At 40.2% G+C, this 22,272-nt stretch overlaps 1 protein-coding gene across 1 annotated transcript in view; it reads left to right on the forward strand.

Annotated features, from left to right (window-relative positions):
• Positions 1-1,701: 1,701 nt before the first annotated feature.
• Positions 1,702-22,272, forward strand: part of cspg4ba (chondroitin sulfate proteoglycan 4ba) — an 88,213-nt gene continuing 67,642 nt past the window's right edge. Inside the window, exon 1 of the mRNA XM_059989424.1 lies at positions 1,702-1,860. Within this exon, the coding sequence (XP_059845407.1) occupies positions 1,782-1,860 (79 nt within the window). The 5' untranslated portion in view covers positions 1,702-1,781. The remainder of the gene's footprint in view (positions 1,861-22,272) is intronic.

The following is a 22,272-nucleotide window of genomic DNA, read 5'->3' on the forward strand; positions in this document are numbered from 1 at the left end:
TCCCAACAATTTTCTTGACTAGTTTTTGTTCTTTAAGTGTTTTCCTAAATAAGTGGCTTCCCTGTCTAACTGATGGCCCAATTAATCAGAATCCACTTTATAAATACAGTAGCAGCATATGGAAGTGAAACTGCACCTAGTTTCAGGAAAATTCATTTTGTCTCTCTTTTGTACGGCACTATTTTATAGTTGCAATATTTATAGTGTATTTGATGGCTTACCAAGGGTTTTTGTTACAATGCTGTTCTGCATTATTATACATATTATATAACATGGCATATATTAGACAATAATTAGCAAAAAGTTTGCACAAGTTTATAGAGCATCTTAATGTCTATTTACTGAATACCATTGTAATTAAAAAGCCAGGATGGAACAAAAAAAACAAGAACATTTTGGAATGTTTTAATATCATCTAACTCTCACTTTGACTCAAGCAAAATTATGTTTGGAAAGAAGGTGGGACATACGTTTATGTAGCAACCTTCAAAAACTGGATTATTCTGAAGCACCATCAGCCCAAAGATGAATCCTGAAGTATCGCTGAAAAATAGAAATAAGAGGTCACAGATGGCCTCAGCATTTGATTTTGTTAGGTTTGTTGAGGATAAGTATTGGGATGATCAGTGAATTTGGGGATGATACAAAATAAGGTTTGTTGATCATGAATGAGGTTGTTGTAGATTACGCAGTGATCTTGATCAGTTCGGGAGTGGCAATTGCACGTCAATACAGATAACAATAAGGTGATGCATTTTACTAAGTCAAATCAATGTATAACATCTACTATATTTTTATGTTTTAATTACATTACATGGCACCTATTGAACAGTAAGCAGAATAGAAAAAACAAATTCCAGGAATGGTAGGAGCATAATGGCACAGATGGATCTGGGAGTACAAGTGCGTTGTTGATTGAAAGCTGCGCCATAGAGTGCTGAGAAAGGCATTTAGCATGTGGTTGCAACAGGTACAATAATATCATTTAAGAGGCCCTTGAACAGGTGCATGGGGGTTGAAGGGATATGCGTCAAACACAGGATATTTGAACTAGCTGGGTGGGTACTGTGATTGGCACGAGCTCGTTGGGCAGAACAGTCTGTAGGTATCCTCTGTGACTCTAAGGCTCATTAGAGGTGGCAGTAAGGACCACTCATCAGCAGCACACAGCTGCCCAGTCAAATGGCAAAAAGAGGTCAACTCTACCCAAAGCTATCCACCTAATCTATCAAACACCTCTTTCCCCAGCATCTCTAATGTCCTCGTCAGCCAGTTATTAAGTCCTTCAAATGACACCAAAGAAGAAATATTTTAAGGTATTTCTCAGGACTTTCTTCAGAACAACTGTTTTGTTTTATGGATTTCCAGCTGTAACTTTCAACCCGCTTCTATGGTATATTAGCATCAATTTGCAGAGCACACCGCGAAAATGAGACCAACCCACTCATTTGTCATCTTGATTACACAGTGCTTGCTGAAACTTCACATTCCCTCTCCTCCCATGTGTCATTACTAGATTAAGGAAAGCTCGAGTGTTTAAAAGACGGCTTCACCGACTGTGCGCAACTGCGCTCATGTCCCCCCCCCCCCAGATTTCGCTGCAGTCTGATTGACGGGCGCAGATGAGCAGGGCGGGGCTACGTGTGACGCGGCTCGACGCCGTGCGTCCGCGGCGACCGCAGGTACGGCGCGAGCCGGGAGCCGGGAGCCGGGGCTTTGATTGACACCTACCGGGATCAAAAATGTAACAAAGCGAGCGTGAAGGGACTTCGCTGTCAGCTATGGACTTCTCAGGGAAGCCGGGAAGATCCCTGTTATTGTTCGGGACGTTTCTGTCTGCGGTCGGGATTGCTCGTGGGGGTAAGTGTTTGCAGCTCTGAAGTCACACTGGAACTACTTTCCCCTGGGGAGTCATCTAGGCTGTTTTCCATCAATCTTTGATTTCCCCCTCTCAGCCACTTGTCATCAGCGGATACATTTTTTTCCACACACACAATATATTTTAGGACTTGTGTTGTAGTTTGTCTTTTTTGCCAGTCCCCTTGCCCTGAGAGTTAAAAAGTTAGCTTATTTATTATTTTAGTTACCTATAGCTTTAAATAGGGATAGACTATATGAGGTTAAAATATTGTAGCATTTAAATGTTTTCAAAACGGCAGAAAACTTTGAAAATATATCTATATATTCTCATTCTCTTGCATTATTAGAAAAAAAAACAAAACCCAAAGTACAGTAGGGACCAAGTTCATGAAAAAAGAGAAAATCGTGCTTCTTTGTAATTGTTGTAGTTTTACAAATATGCATTTAAACGTCACTGAAAACATCAAGTGCCACTCCAATATATTAGCTATTCAAAGCCTCTTCAAGATCTTGACAGCACCTCTGGGCAGTTAGTTTCAGTGTTATATGTGTAGGCTTTTATTTTCTGATAGTTGCTGTTTCTGGATTGTATCTAAAATTTTGTAATGTAATAACGGAAGACTTTTAAAAAATTATTTACTTCTTAAAGCTACGTTTATTTACTGGTCTTGCCGTATAACCAGGATTCTTGATGTGGAGTTTGACATTTGGCGCAATTTACTTGTCATTTCATTTTATCCACAGCTGACTGGAGGTTAACTAAGCATGTTTTATTAGGGGGCATGCCGTCCACACATAGCAGATGATGTGTAAGATCAGAATTCTTGACAAGTGAAGATTAGCATTTGGAGTAATTTGCTGTCATTCCTGCGTTTTACAGCTGACTGCAGGATTGGATTCCCACTGACCTTGTCAACCTTTCAGTTGTTATCAGTAGTCAAATCTGTTTCAAGTTGCTGATATTTTTAAAATTATTTTAGTTTGGCCATTGAAATAGACAGATTTTGAAGTATTATAAAACAATTTTGCAAATGTCATGTTCCTTTTCATTTACATATTCTATTCATTATTGTGAACCTGTAGCCATAGATTTGTGCTTTATTGAGGAATTGACAGTCATTCATTACCTTTCTGCCATCTTTCAAAATATTAAAGCTGTTCTGAAAACAGAAAATGCTGGAAATACTCAGCAGGTTAGGTGGCATATGTGGATAGAGAGAGGTAACATTTCACATTGGACACTCAGTGTGAAAACCTAGAGAGAAGATAAAGGTCATTTTAATTTTCAGAAATACTGACAGTAGGATGGAAAGGTCAGAGGGGATATCTAAGATGAGTTGAGACATGGCCAAATGGTTTAATGTGGCAGTTTGACAGTGATTGTGCTTTTTGTTTGGTTACATGTTCTTATTAGCAGCAGGTATTGATTAGGCTATGTTAAGAGAGAGAGAGAGAGGATCTGAGTCAAATTCATAGATAATAAACAGAAGGGATTTTACAGATGCTGGAAATCCAAAGAAGCACTGATGAAGGGTCTCGGCCCGTAAGTGCCTTTTGCATTTTGTGTGTTACTTGGAGATATATGACTTCACACAGAGAGTGGTGAATCTGTGGTATTCTCTGCCACAGGAAACAGTTGAGGCCGGTTCATTGGCTATATTTAAGAGGACTGAGTGCAGAAGTGTCGTCAGTGAGTTGAGTTCAAGTGTAACATGGGGGCAAAATTGAAAGGAGTGAATACAAGACTAAAGGAATTGTATTTGAATACACGCAGAATGTGGAATATGGTAGATAATCTTGCAGCACAGTTAGAATGGCAGGTATGACACTGAGTTGTCACTGGACGAAAAACATAGTTGGGAGCTTAATAACCAACACTGTGTTGAAAGGACAGACAGGTCAGCAGTGAGGGTGGGGTGTCTCTGGCAAAAGTTGAAACCAAACCCTTAGTAAGAGGTGACATAGGATTGGAAGATGTTGGATCCTTATGGGTGGAGTTGAGAAACTACAAAGTTAGAAATACCTGATGGTAGTTATATACAGGCCTCCAAATAGTAGCCAGGATGGGGGATACAAATTACAGATTGGGAAACTTAAGGTATAGGAACCCTGAGGAGGCGGTATTCATAATATGAAAGAGCTCACCCTGCAGTTTGATAGGGAGAAGCTAAAATCAGATGTATCAGTAGAGTAACGGGAATTACAGAAGCATGAGAAAAGACTGGCAGAATGCTGGCAGAGCAGCCATAGCTGGAACTTCTGGGAGCAATTCAGAAGGCGCAGGATAGATGCATCCCAAAGATGAAGAAGTATGAGGAGGATGAGGCAACAATGGCTGACAAGCAAAGTTTTTTTTAAAAAAAAGTATAAAAGGAAAAGAAAAAGCATATAATGTAGCAAAAAAATTTGTGGTAAGTTAGAGGATTGGGAAGCTTTTAACAACTGACAGAAGGCAACTAAAAAGCTGTGAGGAGAAAAAAAAAGGTGAAATATGAAGGAAAGATGGCCAATAAAATGAAAAAAAGATACCTAATTTTTTTCAGATATATAAAGAGGTGAGAATGGATATCGGACTGCTGGAAAATAATGTTGGAGAGGTAGTAATGGGGGTCAGAGGAATGATGGATGAATCTAAAAAGTAGTTTGTCAGTCTTCAAGGTGGAAGACACTAGCAGTATGCCAGAAATTAGAGCATGCCGGGTGTAGAAATGAGTGTAGTTGCTATTACTGAGGAGGAGGTGCTTGGGAAGCTGAAAGGTCTGAAGGTAGATAAGTCATCTGGACCAGATGGACGAGACCCCAGTGTTTCTGAGAGAGGTAGCTGAAGAGATTGTGGAGGCATTAGTAATGATCTTTCAAGAATCAGTAAGCCCTGGAATGGTTCCAGAGGACAGAGAAATTGAAAATACTACTCCATCCTTTAAGAAGGGAGGGGGGCAGAAGAGAGGAAATTATAGGCCAGTTAGCTTCACTTCAGTGGTTAGGAAAATGTCGGAGTCTATTATTAAGGATGAGGTTTTGGGGTACCTGGAGGCACATGATAAAATAGACCGAAGTCAGCACTGTTTCCTTAAGAGGAAATCTTGCTCAACAGATCTCTTGGAATTCTTAGAGGAAATGACAGGCAAGATAGACAAAGGAGAGTCAGTGGATGTTGTTTATTTGGATTTTCAGAAGACCTTTGACAAGGTGTCAAATATGAGGCTGCTTAACAAGATAAGAACCGCTGGTATTACAGAAAAGATACTAGCGTGGATAGAGGATTGGTTGATTGGCAGGAGACAAAGAGTGTGAATAAACTGGGCATTTTCTGGTTGGCTGCCGATGATTGCTGGTGTTCCACAGGGGTCAGTGTTATATGTTCTTCTCACATTATTTGTCAATGACTTTGACGACTGAATTGATGGTTTTGTGGCCAGGTTAGTGAATAATACAAAGATAGGTAGAAGGGCAATTAGTGTTGGTGAAACAGATTCTGCAGATCTTGGATTGGGAAAATGGGCAAAGAAGATGCAAATGGGGAATGTGGTGTATAGTTATGCATTTTGATAGAAGGAATAAATGTGTAGACTATTTTCTGAATATGGAGGAAAATCAAAAATCAGAGATGCAAAGAGACTTGAGAGTCATTGTGCAGGGTTCCCTAAAGCTTAACTTGCAGGTTGTGTTGGTAGTAAGGAAGGAAGATGCAGTGCTAGCATTTATTTTGAGAGGACTAGAATTTAAGAGCAAGGATGTAATTCTGAGGATTTATGAGGCATTGGTCAGACCACACGGAGTATTGTGAGTAGCTTTGGGCCCTTATCTAATGAAGGATGTGCTGGCATTGGAGAGGGTACAAAGAAGGTTCACGTGAATGATTCTGGGAATGAACGGGTTAACACATGAGTGTTTGATGGCTCTGGGCCTGTACTCACTGGAGTTTAGAAGAATGAGGGAACATCTCATTGAAACCTATCAAATATCGAAAGGTCTTGATAGAGTGGATGTTTCCTTCATGGGTGAGTCTAGGACCAGAGGACAGCCTCAACATACAAGGACGTCCATTTAGAACAGAGGAAAGGAATTTATTTAGCCAGAGGGTAGTGCATCTGTGGAATTCATTGCCACTGGTGGCTATAGAGGTCAAGTCATTGAGTGTATTTAAAGTGGAGATTAATAGGTTCTTATTAGAAAGAGTGTCAAAGATTTTAGGGAGAAGGTAGCAGAATGGGTTTGAGAGGGGTAATAAATCAGCTATGATGAAATGGCAGAGCAGACTCAATGGGCCAAATGGCCTATTTCTGCCCTATGTCTTGTTGTTTTATCATAGCTGATTTATTATACCTCACCACCCTATTCTCCTGCCTATTCCCTGTAACCTTTGCCCTTACTAATCAAGAGCCTATCGACCTGTGCTTTAAATATACCCATTGATTTGGCCCCAACGGCTGTGTGTGGCAGTGAATTCCACAGATTCACCACACTCTGGCTTAAAAAAATTCCTCCTCATCTCTGTTCTCTTCTGAGGCTGTGCACTCTGGCCCTATTGGAAACAGCAGCTTCACGTCCATTCTATCCAGGCCTTTCAATATTCCCTACATTCTGATATTCGTATGGTTTCGCAAATTATTTGGGCGATAAACATCCAAACATCTATTGATGTAACAAAAAGCAATGAGGAGAAAAATGCTTAAAACACCATCGAGTGAGGCTTTGAAATTGATTGCATAGAGGCTAATCAATAAGTAGCCTTTCTGGCTAATTAACTTGTCTATTATGTTGAAAGGTCCCTGGTTCTCAGCAATTAGCAGGGGTCATTCAATAGAGGCAGCTTTTCAGAAGGTTTAAGAAAAAAACGTGGGTGCAAAACTGAAACTGTGAAAATAAGACAGACAGCGACCTTGGACCCTATGGCATTACACTCAACTGAAGGTTTTTTCCCATTACTATTTGGCTAGCTTCATCAGTATCATCTAGCCTGTGTGTCTCATTGTATCTTGCCAATTGTTTTCTCAATCTGTCTATGAAATAACTGGATTTACACAAAGTATGCTAAATATACCAAACATCTGAATTTTATCATTATTATCACCCTCCTTTTGTGTTGTTTAGTAATTAGATGAATACAGAGTCAGTAGTTTAGCTGTATCTGAGTGACTGGCGATGGTTAGATCAAAGTCTGCAACAGTGGGCAATGATCAGTCAGGAAACCAAATACTGCTTTTGATGCTTAATTTTAACTTAAGATGTCATATTCTTTTGTGCCCTATTCTTGGCCTGAGAAAAGATGCATTGCTCTATTCAAATATTAAATTTTAAATAGTTAATTTTTCACATTTCTATTAGTGCTCTGATATCTTGCAAGTAGATCTTTAGGGAAGACTGAAATTCAGAATAATAGGGAAGAAAATTGTAATTAAGAGATTATGACGGAAACAGAATGATTCTTTTTTAAAGGCATGAATTTTTAAATCCTAACAATAAGTTCTGAAGGAGTGAAAATCGACAGACATATATAAAAGAAAATTTTGTTTCAGGGAGGTTGCTTGGCAGTAAAATTTATCACATTGCATTTGGGTACAAATGAATTATTAACTATCACCAAACTTCGTCATTTTGCTTATGTATTTGCTTGTTTAATAAATTGAAATAATTCTCAGACAGCAAAACTTATGGCTTTTGAAAATGTACCCTTCCAGCTTGGGTTCTGGTGGAGGGGAGGGGCCTTGAAAAGCAGTTTCTAGATTTGTTAACTGTATGTGTGCAGTTGTAAGTAAGAACTTATTAACCACTTTATTCTATAATAACTTCAAAAGCTGATTTTGTTATTCTGCCTCTGTTTTTCCTACAGAATATATGGGCCATAACTTTGCTGTTACTTTGAAATGTACAATCTCTGTTTTAATGAAATAGTTGGTGTCCATTTGTAAACCTAATTTCCAGTCTTTAATGACAAGGAAATCTGGATTTATCTTAAAATGGAGTGTTGTTTTGTTACGAGAGCATTTCATGCTTTGTGGTTTATTCTTGGTGGCAGGGAAGGGGAGTTGTGGTTAGGGTGAGAGGTGTGGAGATAGCGGAGGGGGAGGAAGTGGGATGAACCTGTTTTTATTTCAAAGAGACTTCGGATGCAAATAGCTCTACTGATTTGTTACCTTGCAGCAGTGTGTTAAATGAAAAGCCCTTATCTCTAAAAGTACTCAGAGATTGTTAACATCCTTTCTGTGGAGCCAGAAAGATATGAATTCAGACTTCAAACACAAGTAGAACAAAAGTACCTAAGTATGTGAACGAACACTTCAGCTGCAATTTTGTTGTGCTATTTCTTGGGTGAGATATTAAATTGAGGATCTCATACTTAGACAGCTAATTATTTGAAAAACACAATAAGACCCTCTGTCTAACACAATCTTCTTTGCTCTGAAGCTCTCACTAATAATCAGATTAGTTATTCGTCATTATTGTTATTCATTCATCACGGTCATTGACACTGGGTCCTTGTGTCTGAATTGTCTGTTATGTTTGCCGACATAAAGGCTGTATTTTATGAATTATGAAATTGATATAACTGTTCAAATAAGATTTTGGAACATTTCATTTTGAATTAATACAATATAACTGTAAGGCTTGCAGCTGGGGTACCTTCTATGATAGCAACACAGTCGGCTTTCTGTCATTCTATAGTGTTTCCACAAATGCATTTTACTTCTAAAAAAGACTTTTACAGTATGATGGAAAGAGGGTTTAAGATTATTTCAAGTTTAATTGCTTGTTAATAAAATATAATTACCTCCATTTATGTATTGAAGGACTTGCGTAAGTGCTTAAATTCATTTCAGATTTTCTGATGAGTGTAAGATTTCCAAGATTATCAGTAGGTTATGTGGTCATTCTAAAACAAACAAATACTTCTATGTTGCTGCCATAATGTATATGAGAGGAAGAGTGCTTTTTGTTGCTGTTAACCCTGCCATCAAGATTAACATCTATAGTAATATGCAGTATTTCAATAAACATTGCCCTCATCCACATGTCCTCCGTTTCCTACACAGTGTGGCCTCACCCATCCTCCACTCCCCTGACATAACAAGGGTAGAGCTCCCCTTGTCATCTACTACCACTGCACGAGCCATCCGACAGTCCATTCTCTGTAACTTCCACATTTCCAGTGAGATCCCACCACCAAAGATATATATATTGTAAATAAATTAGGTTTCCAGGAAAAGAGGCAGTTTCCTAGGACTTCTCCAGTTTAGTCTAACACATTCCATGCTTGCGAGGTGTTCCGCTTTACATTATAGAGACCAAATACAGGTTGGGAGAGCACTTTGAAAAACACCTCCCTGAGCTGGCCCTGAGCTTCCAGTTGTTGGGCACTTTAATTCTTCAATTCACTTCCACTCAGACCTCTGTCTTTGAGCTTGAGCTTGAGGCCAGTATTTCATCGTGCATTTGTGCCAGCACAGCGGGACAGCAGGTAGTGCTGCTGCATTCTGGCTCTCTCAGCACTGCCTCCTTGTGACCATTTCCTCCCTCGACTTTAGCCTCACATTCCAAAGGTTTATTGTTTGGCAGGCACGGTGACTACTGCAAATTACCCCGAGTGCAAGTGGTAATAATAGAGTTGGTTGTGGTGATGAGCACATGACAGAGAAGTAACTAGGGAGAATACGATTAATGGGACTACACTGAGAGGCAGAACAAACTCTGAGCAGAATGATCTCTGATTTTAAAAAAGAGATGTGTTAAGATATAAAATATGAGATTACAGTGTTGGAATTCACTAATTCACTAAATGCACTAATTTCAGATAATTAGCTTTGTCTGTATAAGGACTGGCTAGGTCTTTTGTTGGAAGGTTATCAACCTGAAGCCTTAGCTGTTCTTCTCAATCTGCAAATGCTGATTGACCCACTGTTGTATTTACAGCATTTTCTGCTCTTATTTAAGGTGTTGATATACACACTTGTCCCTCTTTTCGGGCTCAAGATGTGTTCCCAGGAGCGAGAGTGGTGATGGATCAGTGCTGAGTGGGGTCTGAATCAGAACCAAAATCGGGTTTATTATCACTGACATATGCTGTGAAATGTGTTGCTTTCTGGTAGCAGTACAGTGCAAAAGATAAAAATTACAGTAACCAGACAAATTGAGCAAAAGATGAATAACAAGGTAGTGTTGATGGATGGTTCAGAAATCTGTTAGCAGAGGGGAAGAAGCTGTTGTTAAAGCATTGTGTGTGGGTCCTCAGACTCCTGTACATCCTCCCTGATGCTAGTAACGTGAATGGGGTATATCCCTCTTGATAGTCATTATACACTTTCATTATAAAGATATGTGGCTGCAAGCATTGGCATTATAGGAACTTGATGTTGAATCCCTGCACTTTGCTGGGGCTGTTATATTTATGAAGTGTCCACAGCACATGGTTTGGTGTGGTATGACTTCCTGTGATGGTTGGTATTTGACAGCTGGAACATGAGATGCATCTACTTGGCATTGAGCTGTGGGGATTGGGGTTGTTCTGTGGCTAGAACGGTGAACGCAGAGACTAGCAGTGGCCATTGACAGTGTTGACTATCTGGATATAACAGTTTCTTATCTCCTTTGGTATATTGAGCTTGTACCATAGCAAAACTCTTGGGGTGGGAGATCTGTGTAATCAAAGAGGATCACACAGCAGCTTCCATCATCTCTGACAGGCTACAGTACTCCTTCTAGTCCTCCAAACACCAGCACTGGCAGGCACCCCACTAGGATGCTGTTAATTTGTTGTTATAAGAACAACTGAGGGCAGGGATTCGTGCCAGTTTGCCAGTACATTAGATAACAGAAGGTAGCATTTTTTGCTTTAAATTGTGTCCGGGTTTGGGGAACATACAAGTGGGTATCCAGCCTGAAGTAACAGGATGATGGACCATGGGATCTTGGGATGCAAGTCCATAGTTCTCTGAAAGTGGCAACACGTGTAGATAGTTTAATGAATAAGGCATATTGTATACCTGCCTTTATTGGTTGGTGCATTGGATGTAAAGGTTGGGAAATCATTGTAGCAGCATTAAATTTTTGGCTCGGCCACACTTGGAGTATTATATGCATTTCTGTTTGTTGCAGTAGAGGAAGGATATGGGGAGTGTGCAAAATCAGTTCACTAGGATGTGTCTGGATTAGAGATGGTTAGCTATAAGAAGAGATTGGACAGGCTTGTATTTTCTCCAGACTGTTAGAGGCTGGATAGATTAATATAAACTTGATAGAAGATAATAAAGAGATACAAGTCTATACAGAAGCATGATGGGGTAGATGGTCCGAGTCTGTTTACCAGAGTATAAATGTCAAATACTAGAGGCCATAGGCTTAAGTTAAGAGGTCAAAGTTTAAAGAAGATTTGCTAGACGAGTACTTTTTAAATGCCACTAAGAAAGATGGTGAAAGCAATTATGATAGCAATGTTTAAGAGGCATTTATAGTGGAACATGAGCAGGCAGGGAATAGAAGGATAGATTATGAATTTAATTTAATGAGTTTAGTTTAAATTGTCAACATGTTCAACATAGACGGTATGAGCTAAAGAGTGTTTCTGGTCTGTTCTACCTTCAGCTTTCTACAGGATAGCGCTAAGGAAAGGTTATTGGAATTATTAAATTATTGTAATTTGCTCTTAATTTGTGGCTGCAGAATAGAAATAGTGAAGCCCAAATCTGTGTCTCAAAACTGCTGTTGATAAAAAATAATAGTTGATAAATTCAACAGAAATGTTCATTGTGTTGTATTGAATTATGCATTTTATTATGTTCCGACATTATTAAATTGTACGTAACATCTGCATTAACAGAAGTATGCCCATCTAAAGGGCTACTGCAAGTTAATCACAAGTCTGAAATACAAACAGCACTTTACGACTCCTTACTTCATAATTAGTAAGCATTCTTGTGTGAACATGTTATAGATTGTTTACATTCCAAGGTGGAAGATATATTTTTTTGGTCATGTAGTTTTCTTCTTTGCTTTCCAGTCAAGTTTATTTCATTGTAATCTAAAATATTGTGCCTAGGCCTCACCTAGAATTCTCTACCTTGGCGAACCTGGAGGCTCAGCACTTAATATTTCAGGACAGTGGTGATTAGATATTTAGATTTAACAAGAGTCAAAGGATGAAAAATAGTAAGAGATCAGCGTCAATCTTGTGGAATGCTGAACAGGTATCGAGGACAGTGGCCTACTCGGTGTCGATTTCCAGTGTTCTTCTTTGAGATATTATCTGCAACCAAATGGTTGGTAAGTAGGGGGAGGCTGCTGCTTCCGAAGTGAGAAGAGGCAAGCAGCTTTAGAAAGGAGTAAGGAGCCTCAGTGTCTCTGCTCATTGGAATGATTATGAGGAATCAACTGCATGAGGTCAATGACATTGCAAAGCCCCTTGGGATGTATAAACGAGAAGGAAACAAATTATGGCAGGAGCTGTACAATTCTGCAAAGAATGATTACAGTTTAAGTGCTAATTAATGAACTTGAGCTTCTCTCTTCAGTCTCCCTCCTTCCCTTTGCTTTTCCTTGCCTAGATACTGTTCTTTGGGAAAGACAGTCTGACGGGTTATGAGTGGTAGGCCAATGCTTGCTTTATGCAAAATCTATTGGCAGGCATATAGATCGCTGGCATTGGACAGAATCTTCTGTGGGTTGGCAGCGGCAATTTAAAGCTCAGTCTGAAATTGGTGAGGAACTCCAGAGAGTCAGGTGGGACATTTGGGATTCTGTGTATACATGATTAGTAGCTGGAGCCAGATGAGTGGAGAGGTGTTTGGGTCACAAGTAGATAGAAAGTTTGAGGTTTTGATTGGATTTTGGTTGGGATAATCCATGGGTTCATCAGGATCATAGTCTGTGAATTAGACCCTCAATAAGAGGTAAAATCAAAGATACTGTAATACCAACTTGTAGTTGTTTCCAATCCTTAGATGGTATTTGCTGAAGCAGGGGTCACTTTTCTGGAAAATTTTCTGCATAAATGACCTGGGATGTCCTCTAATCTTACGTGACAGAGTCCATATGTGCATTATATACCATTCAATATTAATGAATGTATTTGGGTACTTCCCTGTGTTATAAACTTCTTTCCATCTACCCGATGCAAAGACACCACGTACTACAGTGAAAGTAACTTTAACTCTTTATTAGCAAGTTACTCGAGAGAACCCTCCTTAAGCACTCTCTTTCAGAGGCTGCTTGGAGGGTCTCTGCCTCCTGAAGCAAATACAGTTCTTTTTATATCATGCAGTCATGTACACAGATACATGTGGGTTCACCCCCCCCTTAGTTTCTCAACAGATGAGCATTGTTAACGTTATCAGTCATAAATCGTTCGTATAACAGTTTTAATTGCTACTATGTCTGGATACAGACATGCACAGGCCCACCACCCAAAGTCTGCTGCCGTTGTAAATAGTCACTCCCTCTAATTGCTTATCTTGCATGTGCCATAAGAAATACAAGGCACAATATGTTTCCCACACCAAGGCTACTGTCACCCGCTCAGCTTATCTCATGAGAAAGCATTTGTGCATTTATACTCTTTTTCTCAAGCTCATAGCTGCTATGACCTTTAAAAAATAGCCAGGGTCACAAGCATCCTGCGAGATGCTAACTTCTTAATATTACATTCCCTCCTTTTATCACTCCATGATAATACATTCAGATTGGGGCCGAGAATGAATTTCTTAGCTCTTGCAGACACAACTTGCAACAGGTATTAATACAAACTAATAACACACACATAGCAATAAGAGCGATCATGACTGTAATAAGCCCATGTAGCAAATAGGAACCCAGGAACCTCCTAGTAGCCAACCTAATGACCCATCCTCTGGTTTGGGACCTTCCCTGAAATTATCTAATTGTTTCTTGATAGACTGAATAGCATGTGTTATATGATTTGTCTGTGACTTAGGTGATATACTTGTCCCCTACTAAGGCACATACTCCTCCTTGCTGAGCCAACTGGTAGTCTACAGCATACCGGGTCTGTTGGGCGTACAGTCGCAACTCTGCCAGCTCTTTATTTATGGCCTCCAGTCCTTCCATAGTACTGTTTCGCAGCACAGTCAGCCCACAAATAAGGTGGTTCCAATTTTTTGCGGCTATGGTCCCTGCCGAATCCCCTAGAGAGAGTGTACTCAGAAACCCATAGCCTAAAGAGGATCCTTCCAGTCTGCACAGAACTCCTTACTTACTGACCGGGCCACAAGTCTTCGTCAGACATGAGCCTTCTGGGGGTAGGGGACCGTGACCGGCCCATTCGTTCCCACAGCAAACAAAGCTGGCAGAGTGGATGTGGCAGTGGTAAAAGTCCCACTAAGAAGGAAAACAAACCCCTCCTTAGCCCGGTACCATTTTATGGTGGACTTCCCGGCTCCCGTCATCTGTTTTTTGTGCCTGTTAGTGATTCCTGCATATGGATTAAAATCTGAAGTGTTATATGGGTATATCAGGGAACCTGTAGTAAAGTGTGTCCTGTTACACTTCCCACAGACGCTCTGTGGCCCCATGGTGACATTAGCACATTGTTGTTCTGTACATGTGCAACTAAGCCATCCTCCTTGTATTCTGCATCTTCAGCGTATGCAATGAGTGATTGCGCAAGAGACATTGTTAGGAACTAGACCTACTACATAGCCCCAGCCTTCTCCTCCAAAACAGTAGGGGTAACTCTGTGGGTCAGAACAGTTAGCCTTTCTTCCTTTAACAGGATGAGATCTTGGGGATTTCCTCCTATCATTGTATACAAGTTCTACACATTGCCCTATTGTCCCCTGCCAGAACCTGCCTGTCCTTCCCATGTCGAAGGTATCAGTGGTGTACATACTCTTAGGGTTCCATTCCAGGGTGGCTACAAACAGGGCTTCTACTGATTCGGCAAACGGACAACATACAGTGCGATTACCATGCAGCTGCATGTGGGTTTTATAGAACAGATTTTCCTCTAGAGCAGTCACCATAAAGGCAACGGCAATGATAAAGAATCCAAGTCCACCAATAATCACTTCTCTTCCAGCGGCCATCGCTTGCAATCACTCAGGTGAACCCAACGGTCATGACCTTGTACCTTTACCGCCATGGGTATCTGGAGAAGTATCTGGAGGGATCCCTTCCACCGAGGTCCAAGCTTGGGGCACTCCCAGTCCCTTATCAGTACCGCGTCTCCAATCTTTACGTCAGGCCACTCTGCTTTCGAGCCTCTTTGTGGCAAGGACTCCTCCTGTACCTGTGAATAAAGAAACTTTAAAGAGGATGTTAGTTACCTAAAATACCTTTGTAACTCGTCCCCCATGACGTTGAGATCAACTTGGGTGGAAGGTTGGGTAATGGCATCCCATGGGGTTCTTCCCGGGCGCCCATAAATGACCTCGGCAGCCGACACCCCAGTAGTCAAATGGGGAGTAATCCTCATGTGGCACAGTGCCAATAGGAGAACCTTTAGCCAATTCAGGCCAGTTTCAGACATTAGTTTGGCCAATTTGTTTTTCAAGGTGCTGTTAGCTCTTTCCACTACGCCCGCAGCCCTAGGGTGGTTGGTGCAGTGGAATTTTGCTCGATATGCAGCACCTCACACAACTCCTTATTTATCCTTCCTACAAAGTGAGGACCATTATCTGAGCTTATCTGTTGGGGTACCCCAAATCTTGGGGGTTACTGTGAGTAACAGTGAGTTACTGTGTTACTCTGTGAGTAACAACCTCACTACCGTTGAGGCTTTGGGGTTGGATAGGCTTCAATCCATCTACTGAACACATCTACAACTATTAAACAATACTTATAACATTGTGCATGCGGTAATTCAATAAAATCAAGCTGGATGCATTCAAATGGACCACCTGGCAAGGGGGTTTTTCCTGCGGCACACTTTACCCCTTCTCCCGCATTCATTTTTTTGACATATTAAACATGACCATTTTTTTTGTGTGCTGCCTCATTCAACCTAGGGTGCCACCAGGTGCGTAGCAACATGTTACTCATTCCCTCCTTGCCAAGGTGCATATCAGCATGTAAGCAGTCAATGAGCATTGGTAATAAAGCATCAGGTAGACACACTTGGCCAACTGGCATAAGCCAGAGGCCTGCTGACGCAGAGTGCGAGCACCCATGAGTCTTCCATAATTGTTTTTCTGAGTCGGGGCGACACCCTGGAATTAATGCACAGCGCTCATGTCTGGGATACCCTTCAATGTTGTGTTTTTGCTTGTAGGCCAAGGCCAGTTTCTCTGCTGTGGAGATAATGTGAATGGCTGTGCCGCTAATTTGGCTTCCCCGTCTGCCTGATGGTTGCCGTGGGTGACTGCGGAGGAAACGGAGAGGTGTGCTGAGCACTTAACAATAGCCAATTGTTTTGGGAGGAGGATGGCCCTGAGGAGGTTCTGAATAGGGGTTCCTGTGGAAGTGAGAAATCCCCGGTGCGCCCAAAGTTGACCGAAGTCATGGGTGACACCAAATGCATAGCTAACTTCTTAATATTACACCTGGACAGTAAGCATTCTGTCTGGATGCATAATGGCTTGGTACGGTAACTGCTCTGCATGTGATCTCAGGAAACTGCGGCTCAGCACATGACAGGAACCAGTCTCCCCTCTTTGGACTCCATCTACACTTCTTGCTGCCTCGGTAAAGCAAGCAGCATAAAGACCCCACCCACCCCAAACATCCGAACGTCTCCCCTCTCCTATCGGGTAAGAGATGCAAAAGCCTGTGAACACATATCACCAGGCTCAAAGGCAGTTATCAGATGCTTGTACAATAAGATGGCCTCTTGGTCTCACATTCTACCTCATTGTGATTTTGCACTTCATTTACCTGTACTGCACATTTTTGGTAACTTGTAGAATTCTGTATTTTGTTGTTCTACCTTTATTCCAGCTCAATGCACTGTGCAATGATTTGATCTATATGAAGAGTATTCAAGACAAACTTTTCTTTGTATTGTTTTCAGTGTTCATGGCAATAATAAATCAATACTAATCTTACAAGTAATCTTAAGAACTGTGAAGCAGTTTAGTAACCTAAATGAAATGCACAGTACTGTAAAATTATGATTTTCTGCAATCTAGCTGTTCAGAAATCCCAGTTGTTCAGCATTTGGTTCATGAGCCCGGGTTCCTCTGCTCCCTTTAAACTTCTGAAGCTCCAGCTCCTGTGCTCCTTTTAAACTTGATGGGCTTACAAGAAAACTTGTTATGCTTGTTTGCAACATGCTTTCTTAAAAATAATGTAAAGCTATGTTAGTATATTATTTGGAATTAAGTCTGGAAGATCTGCCAATTGGGTACCACCAAGGACCCCCAGCATGCTGCATTAACAGATTTACTGTAACAACAACAGGGAGGGATTTCCCAATCAAATTCTATAACATAGCATACAAATGTTGGACAGAAGATTTGCCACTGCAAACATTCAGTGAGAGATGGCCATGATAAATGATGGAATTATTGGAAGTAATAGTTCTGATGGAATTGGTGGCAATTGTGATTCATTTTCATCTGGAATTGTTTGAAAGTACAGTACCAGTGGAATGACTGAGAGAATTAATGACAAATGTGGCCTTACCATTGTTTGGTAAAGTTGTAATGTAACTTTTCAACTTCATTTTCTATGAAGTGAACATGCCCTTTACTTCCTTCATCATCCTGTTTTTCCCTGTTTCTGCTTTTAGGGAACTATGGACTTGAAACCCAAGTCCTTCAGTTCATCAGCTTTGTTTGGGACTCGGTTATTTATTGTACATGTCATAGCATTATTTGACTTTACAAAATGTATCATCTCACATTTATCAGGATTAAACTCTATCTGCCAATGCTTCACTCCATCTTTCCTTCTGATCCACAAGCTGCCGTGCCCTCAGACAACCTTCCCTACTATCGACAACAGCACCAATTTTCCACTCTCTCCGTGGCTATGTTGACTCCCTGCTGCATGCCATTTCAGGTTCCCTTCCCTTCCCCACTGTCAAGGCGAAGCCAAACGCAAACTATAGGAATGGTACCTCAAATTCTGCCTGGGCGGTCCAAAACCCAATGATATGAAAACTGAACCTTCCAGTTTTAAGTAGCTTCACCTCCATCACCTTGTTTTCCTTTGTCAGCCAGTTTCATTCCCCTCCACTACCTGATTCCATCTTCCCATCATCCCTCCCTTATCTGGGTTGCACTTATCACCTTCCAACTTCTTTCTACCATCACCTTCTCCTCCCTCCCCTTGTTCCATCTACCTATTTTCATCTAGTTCCATTTGCCACCTTTCAGACCCATCCTCATCCCACCCTACCACCTCTTCATCCCTCTCTGTTCTCATCCTGATGCAGGTTTTTAGTCTGAAGCACCAATAATCCCCGTATCTCCACAAGTGCTGCCTGACCTGATGAATTTCTCCAACAGTTTGTTTTTTTTTGCTTTAGATTACAGCAACTTCAGTCTCTTGTCTCTCTGACTAATCTATTGTTCCTCCTACATTAATGTTCATGTTGCTAATATATATTGCAAGCAACAAAAAGGATCCCAGCACTGATCCCCTGAACTAAATCTGTGCTTAACTACCGCTTGCTATCTTTAAAACTGATCATTGTGGCACACAATTATTTTGTTTGATGATTTAACTGCTCCCAGTATTTTCCAGAAGACATCAGTCATCCCCCTGTAATCTTGTGTTATTAAAAGACATTCCATGAGTGGATTGTCAGTGGAAACAGGAATTAGAAATGTTTACTGGTTTTGTATTGAGATTGCAGAAGCTTGAGACTTGTATGAGACACCAAACATTTGTAGGTAATATTAACTGATATGGCACATCACGATGATGATGAACCTAACTGATTGAACGAGGCCTTATAATTAGATGGGATTATACAAAATTTTCAAAATGTTTATTCCAAAATGTATTAGTTAATATCATTTTCATGAGGGAAATTTTTCTCGTCTTTTACTGAAGTTGAACTTCTGCAGATAAATAATTATTTTTCTTATGTGTCAGATCTGTGGTTTTCATAGCTTTAGGTTTGGGCAAGGAAGAATTTGTTAACAGATGTGAGGATGTTGAAAATATGTGAGAAGTCAGGTAAGAGATCTGTTATGATCATGAAAAGTTAAAGATCGTAGAATTGATAATACTAGGTGAAAATGCATAGTAACAGGGTTTCTAAATAAAAAAAAAGTTGTTCTGGAGGAATGTAAATAAGACCACGGTTGAATTATTTCAATGAATGGAAGAAGGCATCTGAATGCTGGAAATGTGAAATACAAAAACTGGAAGTGGACTGTAAGATGTAGGACCAGAATTGTGTCATTTGGCCTATCAAGTCTGCTCTGCCATTCATTCATGGCTGATTTTTAAAATAAAAATCCCATTCACCTGATTTCTCCTTAGAACCCTTGCCCCTGTACCAATCCCTGTCTTAAATATACCCAGTGACTTACCTGCACATCCCTCTGTAGCAAAGAACTTCACAGATTCATCACCCTCTTGCTGAATAAACTCCTCCTCACCTTGGCTTTAAAAGGATATTTCTTTGTTCTGAGTCTGTGCCTTCGTATCCTAGTCTCTGCTAATAATGGAATTATCCTCTCCACATCCAGCCTATCCAGACCTTTCAGTATCATAATGAAAATCATGTGTAACTGCTGAGCTCAGTTTTATGACTTTAAAGCTGATATGTTGCACCAGTCAGCCTCACGCTGTTTTACCAAGTTATTTTGAGTTTTGTTGGAGTTGTATAGGGTACTGGAGACGAGCTTCTAGAAGTTTGTTTTTATTTTTAGACGAAATGGAAGTGTTCTTCAAGGCTCTCACTCAAACTGATTCGAGAAGGAGAATAGATTGTGTGCAGCTTTAAATCTGGAAGTAGTAGAAGTAAATGATTGCTTTGCCTAAGGTGTATGTTTATGTTCAATAGATGTTTCATAGTAAGGTGATGTGGAGGGGAATGGGTGTGGTAGATATTGATTGAGTGGGATAGTGGCATTTGGTATATGTTTTATCTCAAGATAGCTCCTATGTGTATCATTAAAACATTCTGTAGGAGTAACTTATATTTTTGATCTGTAGTTTCTGAATATTCTTGCTGTTGCAACAAAAACAAAATCCTGCTATCAGAGCTTTTAATTTGCTGTCTGTTTCTTATATCAAACAAATTTTTTTAAATTTCCTGATTCTTACATCAAATAAGAATACTGTAATTATAACTCACCATGCAGTATTTTTAGCTGATAAACTGTATTTAGAGGAAGATATTTTCCAACCTTTGGCTGCTAAATAATAAGTACATTGATGCACTTATGAAGAAGGCAAGGCAGTGACTTTACTTCATTAGGGTTGTGGGGAAATTTGCCGAGTTACTAAATTCCTAAAGATGTACAGCGGAGAACATTCTGCCTAGTTGTATCACAACCTAATGTAGAGCTTCCTATGCACAGGATTGAAGGAGGATAGAGCATAGCAGAGTCAGCCAGCTACATCACTGGCACACCCTTCCCCACAGTCGAGTGCATCTTCAATGGGCGGTGTGTCAGGAAGAATGCATCAATCACCAAGAAATCTAATCTTCCACTATGTGCCTTTTTCTTGTTACTACCATTAGGATGATGTACAGGAGTCTGAAGTCTCTCACTCAACCATTCAGAAATATCTTCCTCCCCTCTATCATTAGATTTCTGAATCACCCATGAACACTACCTCATTATTCCTTTTTACCGCTCTTTTATTTTGTAATTTATAGTAAATGGCATCCTTGCACAGCTTGATGTCATCTAAGTTAGTGATAATAAATCTGATTCTCTCTGTAATTTGTGTCAGAATCAGGTTTAATGTTGTTACTTGGTTGTTTTGTGGCAGAAGTACATTGTAATACATAAAAACGATGTAAGAATATATAAAATTAAATAAGTAGTTCAAAAAGCAGGGGGAAATGTTGATGTACTGTTCATGGGTTCAATGTTCCATCATAAATCTGATGGCAAAGGGGAAGAAGCTACTCTTGGAAGGTTGATTAAGTGTCCTCAGGCTCCTATACCACTTCCCTAATGTTCACAATGAGACGAGAGCATGTCCAGGGTGATAGGGGTCTTTAATGATGGATGTTGCCTTTTTGAGGCATTATCTTTTGAATAGTATTCAGTTCCCCTCAAATATTTTTACATTTTACTCTCATTGTCTAAATTTGAAATACATTGAAGTAGGATTTTTTTTAGCTAATCTGCAAAACATTGTGCATCATGTCAAATGCAAAGAAAAATTCCAAAACCTGTCAACAATTTATTGGAAATTAGAAACCAAAATAGTGAGGCTGAAAAGGTATTCATCTCCTTTGTAATTACTATGTTAACTTTATTCAGTGCAATATACAGTATTACCTTACCAACTCACCCAATTTGTTGACGTAGAAAATTGGAGGATCACCTGTTTTCAATGAATTGATAAGAATAAGTACCTCTGTCTGTAAGTCCAACGGTATAGTGGATTTTCAACAGACCAAACCAAAACAAAGACAAAAGAACGTTCAAAACATGTCTGGGAAATGATAATAGAGAAACACATATCTGTGGAAGGCTACAAGACCTTCTTTAAAGACACTGCACATACCCAAGAGCTCAGTACAGTGCATCATGAAAAAATGGGAAAAAAATGAAACCACAGCCACACTGCCTAGGTCGGACTGCCCCCATAAACTTAGTCACGTCACCAGGGAAGAATGGCATTGCAAGAGAGGCTACTGTGACACTAGAAGTCACTCTGAGTGAGCTGCAGTTGGAAATGAAGTTCACAGTTCCACAATCTCCAAGGCCTTGCACTAAAAGGGTGTTTATGGATGGCAAGGAAAATGCCTGGGGGTGGGGGGGGGGGTGGAAAGCATATCCTTCCAAATCAAGACTTAGCAAAGCTTCGCTTAGAACATCATTGTGAAGATGTGGAAAAAGGTCTTGTGATTGGATGAGACTAAAGTGGAACTTTTTTTGCCTCAACATTAAGTAGTATGTGTCACATCATTCCAATACTGCGCATCAGCCACCCCTACTGTAAAGTATGGTGGAGGTAGCATCATGCTATTGGGATGCTTTTCAGCACCAGGATCTGGAAATCTGCTCAAGAGTAGTGGAAAAATGAATGCTGCTAAACATAGAATCAGGTTTAATACCACCAGCATATGTCGTGAAATTTGTTAACTTTGCGGCAGCATTACAATGCAATACATAATAATATTTTTTTAAAAGACTGAATTACTGACTGGTTGTGTGTATCTGATATGGATATAGATATATAAATTTAAAAATTAGGTAATTCATAAACAAAAAATAAAAGAAAAATTAGTGAGGTAGTGTTCATGGGTTCAGTGTCCATTCAGAAATCAGATGGCAGACGGGAAGAAGCTGTTCCTGAATCATTGAGTGTGTGCCTTCAGGC

This window comes from Hypanus sabinus, chromosome 14 (genome assembly GCF_030144855.1).
Source record: "Hypanus sabinus isolate sHypSab1 chromosome 14, sHypSab1.hap1, whole genome shotgun sequence".
NCBI classification, from domain to species: Eukaryota; Metazoa; Chordata; class Chondrichthyes; order Myliobatiformes; family Dasyatidae; genus Hypanus; species Hypanus sabinus.